At 38.8% G+C, this 12,920-nt stretch overlaps 1 protein-coding gene across 3 annotated transcripts in view; it reads right to left on the reverse strand.

Moving 5' to 3' along the window:
• prdm6 (PR domain containing 6) overlaps positions 1-12,920 on the reverse strand; it is a 56,337-nt gene that overhangs the window by 7,219 nt on the left and 36,198 nt on the right. For all 3 annotated transcript variants that reach the window (XM_024418412.2, XM_024418413.2, XM_024418414.2), the window contains exons 5-6: positions 11,524-11,648; positions 8,897-9,239 (exon numbers count right to left, since the gene is read on the reverse strand). In XM_024418412.2, coding sequence (XP_024274180.1) covers positions 8,897-9,239; positions 11,524-11,648 — 468 coding nt within the window. The remainder of the gene's footprint in view (positions 1-8,896; positions 9,240-11,523; positions 11,649-12,920) is intronic.

Below are 12,920 nucleotides of genomic sequence, written 5' to 3' on the forward strand. Positions count from 1 at the left end.
AGCTTGATATTCAATTAATTGCTTATGTAAATAATGACAAATCTGTTGATAATGTGTCTATAATCTAAAGTCTTTATAATAACAACGCAAGATTATTTGGAATAATTTGGATCAAATGATTTACTTCTTGGGATCTGTTTTTGTGCTATCAAATTTCTTGATAGAGACATATTTATTATTTCAAAATAATACAGGACTATGTAAAGCTCTTTGTCGACTCAGCAACTAACTGTTATTCTCCACTGAGACAATTTACATTTATAAGAGGAAACCCCTTTGGCATTGCAGCTATATGTCTTGGTTTGAACAATACATATATCAATGGTTTAGAAAATCACTCCACAGAAAATATCTACACTACACACACACACACACACAGTATTCGTTTCCATTGATCAATCTATTACATTCTAGTGTTGAGATAATGGCCCTCGTCAACCAATCATGGTAATCAAATGAGCAGGGAACAAAACAAAGACCTCAATATTCTATTGTATGGTATTCCACCAGTTGAAAGCTTATTGGGTTTATGAGTGAAGGATAGGATTTAGATGATAAACTAAATTGGTGGATGAGGACAGCTCTTTTTCAAAGTCTAACCATTATGTTGTGCCAACTGTTCCAAAACATGACCCAATGGAAAAAAGTAGCATCATACTGTTTGCATTGAAAAGATTAGTGAGTTCAGCATAATTGCAATGATTCAAGTGACTCGTATATCCCTTGTTATCAACAAACAGACAAACCGGAGCGAAACAACATCTGTAGGGCTCTTCTGAGCTTAAAAGGTGTGGGGTGAAGTTGCCCCTAGATGCTGATCTTGGGTCAGTTTAGCATTTCCCCCACTAATGGTTAGGATTAGGGAAGAGGAAACTGATCCTAGATCGGAACCTAGGGGATACTTCACCCCGGAGCCCTCTGAGAGTAGTGGTGGTGGGGACTGTTTGACAAATAATATCTCTCAATGACAGCAAGGATCACGGCCCTTATTCACAAAGTGTCTCAGAGTAGATGTGCTGATCTAGGATCAGTTTTTCTGTTTAGATCATAGTTAATATCATTACATGGACAGGGCGGACCTGTTAACAGATCATGAAACATGGTCATCATCTGGTGGGATGAAACTACGTTTCTGCACTATATAAATATATCAATTTTTGAGCTATCCCCACACTCCAGGTCAGTAGGGGAGAATGGGTTGGTTGTCACACTTTTGGTTACTATATGATTCCATGTGTGTTATTTCATAGTTTTGATGTCTTCACTATTCTACAATGTAGTAAAATAAAGAATCCCCTTGAATGGTGTGTCCAAACTTTTGAATGTTTCTGTATGAAAAACACAAATTCCTCTCACCTGAACGTCTTGTCACATGAATAAACCAGGTGGATGAGTTTTTTTCAAAGAATTCACACGCTATCCTTAAAAAATATATATATATATTTTTACCTTTATTTTACTAGGCAAGTCAGTTAAGAACAAATTCTTATTTTCAATGACGGCCTAGGAACAGTGGGTTAACTGCCTGTTCAGGGGCAGAACGACAGATTTGTACCTTGTCAGCTCGGGGATTCAAACTTGCAACCTTCCGGTTACTAGTCCAATGCTCTAACCACTACGCTACCCTGCCGCCCAAATGATTACACAGCGCCATTTCGATTGGGAGTAATAAGCACTGTGACAACCAGCCCCGGTCTCCCTTTAGGGATGGAACGTCATTTACATAATTGATACCTGGAGGAAAATAGGGAAGGGTCATGCTTTTTCAATTTCAGTCAAGGGTCCGGGTTTAGTATTTTTTTTTAAGTCTAGTCCATGGATGGTCATGTAATTGATAAAATGTCTACATTTCTCAGTGTTTTAGAATTAGTTTCTTATTAGGCTACATACCGATGTGTGCCCGATGCCACCCCTCATTTCTGATTCTCCTCTGGGCGGGCAATATCAAGTACACCTATAGGTTATTTACTGTGGCCTCAATCAAATGATCCATAGAATATAGGCTACTAAGTGCAGACTAGCCTATAGCCTATGTTCTGTTCAGTGTGAGAAGGAGAGCACGAAGATGAGGATTACTGGAGGTCAACTTGGATAGCTTGCTACTACTATAATACATTTTTTATTAAAAACAACATGTTTTTTTGCCCATGATGTAGACCTATATCCATAGGTTTTGTCGGTCATTTCCTCCACCCACCATGCACTCTTTAAATATCCTACATCCATGTCAGTGAAGGGCTATTAAGTTAAAACCAAGACTCAAATTGAGGGGGTATGAGAGGGTATGCCATATGCCTACTTTTTATTAAAGAAAATGGCAAAAGCTTAAGATTGAGGAAAATAAAATGGATCTGATTATATAAAGTTATCTATAACAGCACTTTGGTCTGCAATGCTTTATGCCCGTGAAAGACGTGACTCCGATGCATATGGGGATATCATTGTTTCATTTCTTTGACATTCAGAGGCTGAGCTACAACCTATAGCCTAGGAGACCATTTTTTTCTTCTAATTATGTCAGATTCAGACAAGATGTTTAAACCCAGACAGCTTTTAGGGAAACACTTGTGACCTTCTCTTGTTGAGTTAAGCCACAGAAGAAGAGTAGCCTGCAGTTAAAGCTTACATTCTTCTGCTTTGGTAGGCCTACTCTGTCTGGGGTGGAAAGGTAGGCCTACTCTGTCTGGGGTGGAAAGGTAGGCCTAACCCTTGGAAGTACCATGCTCAGATTCCTAATGATATCTCAGATTAAATCATTTGTAAACAGGGACAGTTTCATTGCAAACAAGTCACACTGATTTTGCATCGGAGAAATAGGATAAGATGAACACAGGCCTATCATCTCTGTCCATTCTTAACCTGTAATTTTGGTGGTATTAAAAAAGGTTCTACTAATATGTCAAATAATTGCATGACCTGTTTATAAAAATAAAAAAATTCTCTAACCTGAAAATACAATGATTGATTCATGCAATGCTTAAAGGAGATATTTTCACCTCTACTCTTGCCCACGCTTGTCTGCGAACCCACAACCTTCTGGCCCATAGCCCTGTGCACTATCAAAATTCCTGCGTTGCCCTGTAATGCTTACAGGACAAAGAACAGCTTTAAAACTGCATATCTAAAGCTCTGGTCTGTCCAAGAAGTTAGGGTAAACAGTAAACATGTTCTCTGCCATCCACTTTGTTTTAATTATTATTTGGGGTATAGGGACTTGTTTTTTTTCAGCCGTTCAGGGATAATTTAGGTAAAATATATTTTGCTGAATGGAGGGCCATCCATTTTCATTTCAGAGAGGTCCGATTTTCTTCATGTAACCCTTATTATAAATAATGTTACCTTACTGGTTAGGGTTGAATAAACATGCTATTTAAAGTTATTTTGCTTTCAAGTAATTGTATGATTATTACAATTCAATTAATTGAGTTTTACAATTCAGGAGATGTTACATTTATGCATAAATAAATATAATATTTTGTCTTACAATCTTGTTACTCCCAGTTAGTGGTAGACGTCTCAGCATGATCTAAATCTACAACTAAGGGTGCTTCACAAGTGGCACCATATTCCCTATACTGTACAGTGCACTACTTTTGATCAGAGCCCAAAAGGGTCCCATTTGGGCCGCATCCACTATCTACATAGCCTACATACTATATATCAATGCTCTTGATTTTCCATAGCAATCCTTAGCCCTCAAACCAGTAGAGCATCTGTGGTTTTAGACTCAAGAGTTATCAACAAAATAACTGAATAATCTTATGTGTCAACAAAGTCAGGAGTGTACACATACGTAGTACTAATATAATATAAGCCATTTAGTGGACACTTTTATCCAAAGCGACTTACAACAGTGAATTAATACATTTTTATATGGGTGGCCCAGCAGGAATCGAACCCATGATCCAGGCATTGCTAGCTCAATGCCCTACCAACTGAGTAACACAGAACCACACTAGAATATCAAGTGCTCATTGCTGATTAGAGTATTGAAACGTTATTTACTGAGGTAGAGGCCCTTCTGTGCTACACACCACCACTTCTTTCCCATTTGAAACTCTCAGTAGGGCGATCCCTGGCCTTTTCGCCCTAAGAACAGAAAAAACAAAGCCTGAGCAGTAACCACCCTATCGTTCATTGGAAATGCAGAAGAACAAACATAATATCCTTCAAAATGAATGCTCATAGTTACTGCACACCTTATTTGGGTAAGTGATAGACTATCCTCAAATGCTTAATTTCTTAAAGGAATACTGTACAGTATTGTATTGTTCTGTTAGATATTCAATATTAATAAATACTATTGATACATACTGAAGGCTGAATACTAAATTAAAGGATAAGTAGCAAAGTAAACAGAAACACAACAGGCTTTGTTCCTTGATCTACTATATTATCATAAAGATACGGTATTTCTTTAAAATTGAGGGATACATTCCAAGTGACTAAAAAAAATAGGAAAAACTTCTCGGGCACTCCTTTGTAGGATCTCAGCTAAACAGGTAAGCAAAATGATTTTTCTAGTGCTGATATACTACAGCAATTCATCTTTCTCCCAAATGTACATATAAACTAAACATCAATAAATATGTATAAGCCAAAACCCATAAACCACAGCCGAGAACATTTTAAACAGATGCATTGGGTAATTTACTGGGTGCAAAGGCTGTGCATCCAAATATCAACAGATCCAGATTCCCTTGTTCAGCTAAATTTTATCTGCACCCCAGGGTCATAAAGTTGAGTATTGACAAACGCTCATATTGACTTCAACTCCTGGGTATCCAGGCAACATTTTTCTTCTGTATGAATATTAGTTTATTGAATAAGTGGCATCTGTTTTCCTCCGCATCACAGTTAGGGTAGGTATTTCTTTGTGACGGCTGCAACTGATTTATAGGTTTGTATGCTCTGAAGAAAAATTGTGCTAAGCAAAAATGTCCAATACACCCCCCACTGTATTTAATTAAGTTGGGAGATGTTACACACTGGATTTGAACCCTGAAACCACTGTGAGAGAGAAAGACCACATGTATTGGCATGCAAATTACTGATAGGAACAATGAATTGTATCTGATACAGCATAGGGGAGACTCAGAGGTTGGTTGTCACAGTGCTAATTACTCCCAATTTTAAGGTTCAAATGTGTGAATTATTTGAAATAACTCATCCACCTGGTCAATTCATGTCAGCATGACAAAACATTGAGGTGAGGGGAATTAGAGTTTTTCATAGGTGAAAGTAAAAAATATATATTGGTATTTTCTTTGTAAATGTTTTAATTTTGGTAACATCTATGATACCGAGGTCAAGCCATGTGGTAACTACCATTTGAATTAGCATTGGGGGGCCTCCCAAGTGGCGCAGCGGTCTAAGGCGTCACTACAGACCTGGGTTTGATCCCAGGCTGTGTCGCAGCCAGCCGCGACCGGGAGACCCATGGGCGGCGCACAATTGGCCCAGCGCCGTCCGGGTTAGGGGAGGGTTTTGCAGGCCAGGATGTCCTTGTCCCATCGCGCTCTAGCGACTCCTGTGGCAGGCCGGGCACATGCACGCTGACATGGTCGCCAGTTGGACAATTTTCCTCTGACATTGGTGCGGCTGGCTTCCGGGTTAAGCGAGCAGTGTGTCAAGAAGCAGTTCAGCTTGGCAGGGCTGTGTTTCGGAGGATGCATAGCTCTCGACCTTCGCCTCTCCCGAATCCGTACGGGAGTTGTAGTAATGGGACAAGACTGTAACTACCAATTAGATATAACGAAAATGGGTAGAAAAAAGGGGTACATTTAAAAAATATATATATAAATATATATATATATATATATATATTAGTATTTTTAGGGGTCTGGACTGGACAAGATCTGTACCAATCATATATGTCTATGTTTCACAGGTTTGGTCATCACAGTAGAATTCAGCACAATACAGTGAATTATACTGTACTCTAGTGTTCTCCACTGTACTAAACTCTACTACACTGATCTATACTGTTTTACAAGACCCCTTTTCCATCTGTTTGACCAGGAATCAAAGCCTGCTTATTCCACATTTTTGGGGGATGGAAAATTGTTGAAAAAAATAAAGTTGAAGTTGGTAGTTTACATACACTTAGGTTGGAGTCATTAAAACTCGTATTCAACCACTCCACAAATTTCTTGTTAACAAACTATAGTTTTGGCAACTCGGTTAGGACATCTACTTTGTGCATGACACAAGTAATTTTTCCAACAATTGTTTACAGACAGATTATTTCACTTATAATTTACTGCATCACAATTCCAGTGGGTCAGAAGTTTACATACACTAAGTTGACTGTGCCTTTAAACAGCTCGGAAAATTCCAGAAAATCATGTCATGCTTTAGAAGCTTCTGATAGGCTAAGTGACATCATTTGAGTCAATTGGAGGTGTACCTGTGGATGTATTTCAAGGCCTACCTTCAAACTCAGTGCCTCTTTGCTTGAAAAAATCCAAATAAATTAGATTGGGGACCTCCATAAGCCTGGTTCATCCTTGGGAGCAATTTCCAAATGGCTGAAGGTACCATGTCCATCTGTACAAACAATAGTATGCAAGTATAAACACCATGGGACCACGCAGCCATCATACCGCTCAGAAAGGAGACGCGTTCTGTCTCATAGAGATGAATGTACTTTGGTGCAAAAAGTGCAAATCAATCCCAGAACAACAGCAAAAGACCTTGTGAAGATGCTGGAGGAAACAGGTACAAAAGTATCTCTATCCACAGTAAAACAAATCCAATATTGGCATAACCTGAAAGGCTGCTCAGCAAGGAAGAAGCCACTGCTCCAAAACCGTCATAAAAACGCCAGACTATGGTTTGCAACTGCACATGGAGACAAAGATCGTACTTTTTGTAGAAATGGTCTGATGAAACAAAAATAGAACTGTTTGGCCATAATGACCATCGATATGTTTGGGGGAAAAAGGGGGAGGCTTGCAAGCCCAAGAACACCATCCCAACCGTGAAGCACGGGGTGGTACCATCATGTTGTGGGGGTGCTTTGCTGCAGGAGGGACTGGTACACAAAATAGATGGCATCATGAGGCAGGAAAATGATGTGGATATATTGAAGCAACATCTCAAGACTTGAGTCAGGAAGTTAAAGCTTGGTCACAAATGGGTCTTCCAAATGGACAATTACCCCAAGCATACTTCCAAAGTTGTGGCAAAATGGCTTAAGGATAACAAAGTCAAGGTATTGGAGTGGCCATCACAAAGCCCTGACCTCAATCCTATAGAAAAATTGTGGGCAGAACTGAAAAAGCATGTGTGAGCAATGAGGCCTATAAACCTGACTCAGTTACACCAGCTCTGTCAGGAGGAATGGGCCAAAATTCACCCAACTTATTGTGGGAAGCTTGTGGAAGGCTACCTGAAACGTTTGACCCAAGTTAAACAATTTAAAGGCAATGCTACCAAATACTAATTGAGCGTATGTAAACTTCTGACCCACTGGGAATGTGATGAAAGAATTAAAAGCTGAAATAAATCAATCTCTCTACTATTATTCTGACATTTAACATTCTTAAAATAAAGTGGTGATCCTAACTGACCTAAGAGGGAATTTCTACTAGGATTAAATGTCAGGAATTGTGATAAACTGAGTTTAAATGTATTTGGCTATGGTGTATGTAAATTTCCAACTGTATGTATGCCTTCATTTCTCAAAAATATAGCCCAGACTATTTATTAGCTTTCATTTGACATGAAATTAGATTTGCTCCTATGTTAGTGCTCATTGGGCCTTTCATGTCAAATCAAACCAAATGTTATTTGTCACATGCGCCGAATACAACAGGTGTAGACCTTACAGTGAAATTATTACTTACATGCCCTTAACCAACAAAGTACTTTTAAGAAAAAAAGTAAGAGATAAGAAAAACAAATAATTAAAGAACAGCAGTAAATAACAATAGTGGGGCTATATACAGGGGGTACCGGTTCAGAGTCAATGTGCGTGGGGCACAGGTGTTGAGGTAATTATGTACATGCAGGTAGGGTTATTAAAGTGGCTAAGCATAGATGATAACAGAGAGTAGCAGCGGGGTGGGGGGGTGCAAATAGTCTGGGTAGCCATTCAGGAGTCTCATGGCTTGGGGGTAGAAGCTGTTTAGAAGCCAATGCAATCATATTGTTCAGCTACATTGCCATGGCCAGTATCCAGTAAAAATCACAAGCTCTTTTGTGTTTGTGCTATAAAGAGCTCACTTCGTTGCCTCCCTCTTCCACACATATTGTCTGTCACACACCCACACATACATGTGCAAACACATGCATGCACACAGAAATGTACTCAAAATGGCACGTTATTTACGAGGCATAAAATGCTGAATTGTGTTCGAAATAACATTTGATCAAAGAAAGGCTATTTATAAGACTGTATGCTATATTGCTTCACTTCTTGTTACAAAAGGAATAAGCTACTAGCAAACAGTATGTAAACCAACCCCATACTGTGTGACAACCAACCCCACGATGGGGCTGGTTGTCACAAGTGGACCGTGTGTTTGATGGCTTTTAATGGCATGTTGGAATAAGATGTGAGGATAAAAAGGGTCCCCATTTCAACCCCAGACCTTGGTCTTTCTACTAATATTGAAGAGTCTTGTAAGATATACTGGTGCTGAGAAATACACTCGAGTAAAAAGTGTGACAACCAACCCCATTCATCACTACACTATATAGAATAGCATGGCAAGTGTTTGTTTTTTGTTTTTTCCCCAATGAACCCCATGGAAACAGAACTTTCTGAAATTAAAAATAGACTCAAAGCAAGAAAGAACGCCTAAATGTCTATAAGAGTCTGAGACTACTAGGATATATCAAGCATTATGATGATTCATTTTATGAGATGGCTCAAAGGCTGTTACCTTACCTGTCTGGGTTCTGTGTGCACACATGCATCTGGAGCAGGATGCGTTGCGTGAACGTCTTAAAGCACTGGCCGCACTTCCAGAGGTGCCAGTCACTGAACTCGGTGCTCAGCTGGCTGGTGGAGGTGGGGCTGGCTAGGACTCGCTGGTTCTTAGAGCTCATCTGGTTGAAGCCGGAGTCCGTGTGCCCACCTTTGTCCATCAGGGAGAAGCTTCTGGAGCAGGGCGAGTGGGGGAAGACCATGGAACGCAGCAGGGCCACCGAGAAACCTTTGCCCGTTTTACTGAGCGGCTGCAGCGTCTCTTGTCTGCTCATGGCTTCCATAACTGTGGTTGGTACATTCACTAAAGGAGGAAAACAGTAGAAAACATGGAACATACAGTCATGTAAACCACTATCAGCATGTGATGTGAGGATACCGTTAGTATGTTGTGCCTTAGCACCCTTATACAACTGGAATGGGGTAACATTCATTCTAATTCACAAGGTCAGAGTTTTAATATGGAAAATAAAGACATTGGAAAAATATTATGCTTTGAAGCTTATGCATCCTATTTGTATTATCACAAAACCTTTATACTGAATAGATTTCCATACATACATGTTTCCCTAGCTACAGTTAATAGAATACTGTCATCACAATTCATTAACTAATTTAATCTTTCCTCATTTCACTTCGGCTAAATGCAACAGGCTAAATTTCGACTTATTTTATCTTGGTTCTGAGTTTGACTGTCATTGACTATCTTGTTGTTGTTTTTCTTACCATGTGGGTGAGTTCTAGTCATGACCAAAACATAACAACACAGATGAGATCTATTCTCTCTCAGCTACTGGATCACAGAAAAGAAAAGCTGCAGTCTTTGTGCATCCTAAGCATAAACAACTTGATGCAAGAAAGTTTCATTGTTGTTATAAGAAACATATGATGATTCTTCATCACTACACACTGATCTCTGACTGCATTCAAGAAGTCAGAGCCATAATAGCTCATGGGTGGACAAACCACATCCCACATTCTTTGTATTGCAACACGCTGTGTACATAAACACAGATTTACACAACTGTAACGTGATACATGTGGGAATAGGGCTAGGCCTTTCTTATTTAATAAAACTTCAATTTTTCTGGGCATTGTTTTAATGTTAGATCTCGTAACGCTGTTCAGTATCGGGCTAAGGAAGTGTGATTGAACCTAACTTGTGAACATGTACATAAAAACAATTGTGAGGTGGTTCTGAAGTTGTACATGTTGTAGACGAGAGCATTGACTAGTTAAAGGGCAAATTCATAGTACTGAACCTCACCAATCCAGCAGCTTTCATTTGCTATCACATGCACACACTAGTCCTTCATGTGGGTTGTATTAGGGGAAGAGGTCTATTTCTGTGTAACCAGGCTTCAGTGTCTGTAATGGGTAGATTCTCCTTTAAGAGAGCTATACTAAGATATATTGATTCATGCAGGGTATGCTGATTTGCAAGGAGTTCACAGCACTCTCCCTTCTCGACCTCTCCATTGTTTGCCACGTTTTAAGGCTGCAATACTGCATCTATCAAATTATACTATACACTTTTAAAACAGTTTATATGAAAAGGCACTTGTCTAAACAGGACTCCAACTAGACTGAAGTAATAAAATGTTGAACATGTAAACAGTGAACTGTCAGGCCCTGTCGGTTGTCCAAGACCTCCAGTGGCCAGTGAGTTCCAAAGAAACCAGACAGAGCAGTATGGGGCAAAATGCTGGTTAAGACAGAAAATAGTCATTCATTTTCCCAAATGCTCCTACAAAGACTGTTAACAGACAATCCCTCAAAAATGTCTGGGGGAGATAAATACTATTGTTTCAATAAACCTAACCGATTGTCTCTTCTATGAGAGAACAGCTTAGAAAATAGAAAATTGTGATACGTAACTAACGGGTACTGTCCGTTGAAAATCAACATTGAGTCATTGGTTTAATTTGCCACAATATGACAAAATAATTTTTTATCCTGTTTGCACTGGCAAGGTTTGTTTGGTTCAGCCATATAAATCAGGCTTAAGTAAATTTAAGGGTCCACTATTTGCATCAGTTTTTGTGGCTTGGCACAGCTATGCCCAGTCAAATGCTTTTTGTCTTTAATAAAATTACACACTGAAATCCAAAGTAAATAATAGCATTTTCATTAACCTACTACTTTTGGACAGTAGTCCTTTTGCAAATATGCTTTGGTGGGTTATGTTAGGCACCAGATTTTTTTTACGTCTGTCATTAAGTCTTATTCATGACATGTTGTGTACTATATCATTCTAGTATTCTTACATGGAAATACTAGATATCTTTATAGGAGTCATACTATATTTGGATATTTTTTTTAAATGGTTTAAAATCAGTACATGCTGATGGCTGTATGTGGATCATATCCCTTTTGAATGTTCAGATGAAATAGGGACAACAACAACAATTGCACACCAACCCAATGGCCCAGCACAGAGTAATGTACTGTATACTGTATGTATGTTTTTGTCTTATTTCCTGTATATGTTAACTGGGACAGAAGAATGAAACATATTAGTTGAATATAGAAAAACAGGAGAGAGAGAGATGACTAGAAGAGATGAGAAAGGAGAAAGAGATGCTTACAGTTTTCATCCTGTGCAATGCACTGTAGAGGGATGCCAAAGAAGGAGGTGTAGCTGTCATTGTACCAGACAAGGAGTTCTGTTCCTCTTGGAATGTCCATACATGCCCGGTAGAATATACATGATCTGTGCAGTAGAGAAAACAATGCTGTCAATTCATCGACCCACTTGGCACAAACTGGTTGTTTCAATGTAATTTGTCAACGTATTGTGATGTGGAATCGACATGGAAAATACATTGGATTTGAAAAAAAGTTGTTTTGAGGGTGACGTTTCAACCACAGAATTATGCCATCATGGTAACCAATTTTCAACATAGATCAAGCTTGTATAAAATATGTTGAATATGTACCTTTGAAACAGTATCAGATTTTCTACATTATAGGCACTATCAGTAAAAAACAATAGGCTGGGCAGCACCTCCTACTGGAAACATGATCTATCTACAACGAATCCATCCATGGTATTAACCAAGCCCAGGACTGCTTCGTTTTGATATTTGTCACTGACGACTACCAATGTGCTATCATGAGAATGAATAACTAAATAGATTCACTGTTGCTATCAAAGTCATTCCAAAGGAGGTTCAATAGAGCAAATGAAATGTAACCATACTTTAAAAGTCATTATCTAATAGGCCAATATAGCATTTGCGAAATCAACAGCTATTGTTTCAATTCAACCCAGGGTTCAACAAAAAAATGGATTTCAAATGTAATCTTCAAGTTAATAATTAATATGTTGGATTTACGTTTCCATCTTAACCAGAAATGTAAGTTAAAGAATAGGACTTCATCAAAAACGTGTTCCTGCATTCACAGGGACTTAATTCACGGTAAACACTGCATATGTCTGTTCAATCGAAAAATTACCTTTACATTTCAAGCGAGCTATAGCGCTGAACTTTGGCTATACGGATTGAATTGAGCCCTAAACCAAAAATCTGACATTGTTTCTCCATTAGAATTTGTGCTTTTAGATGTTTGAAAGCATAGAGATAACACTTTGAGAATTCAACAAACTTCTGTATTTTTGAGTGGGTGAATAAAGGTTGAAATCTCATTGATCAACGTCTCAACCAAATATTACCCAAATTTTGATGTTGAAATGTGGTGTGCCCAGTGTGTATGTGTGAACTGCTCACAACACAATTTCATGTACAAACCATGTACGACAGTAAATGCAAACAAAAGCATTAGAGGCCCTCAGTATGCCTTTTGCTTTGTGTCTGACAGAATATATAATCACGTCCAAGCATCACATCCAATTTCCTCTTTGGCGAGTTGAAAAACTCTGCATGTGACAGGCTGAGGTTTTACAAGAAGAAACATGGCAGCTGTGATGCAATGCTTATTTAATGAATCAGTTTCGAAATGAATAGGCATTATACTGTACATT

Source organism: Oncorhynchus tshawytscha, linkage group LG04 (assembly GCF_018296145.1).
Source record: "Oncorhynchus tshawytscha isolate Ot180627B linkage group LG04, Otsh_v2.0, whole genome shotgun sequence".
In the NCBI taxonomy this organism is placed as follows: domain Eukaryota; kingdom Metazoa; phylum Chordata; class Actinopteri; order Salmoniformes; family Salmonidae; genus Oncorhynchus; species Oncorhynchus tshawytscha.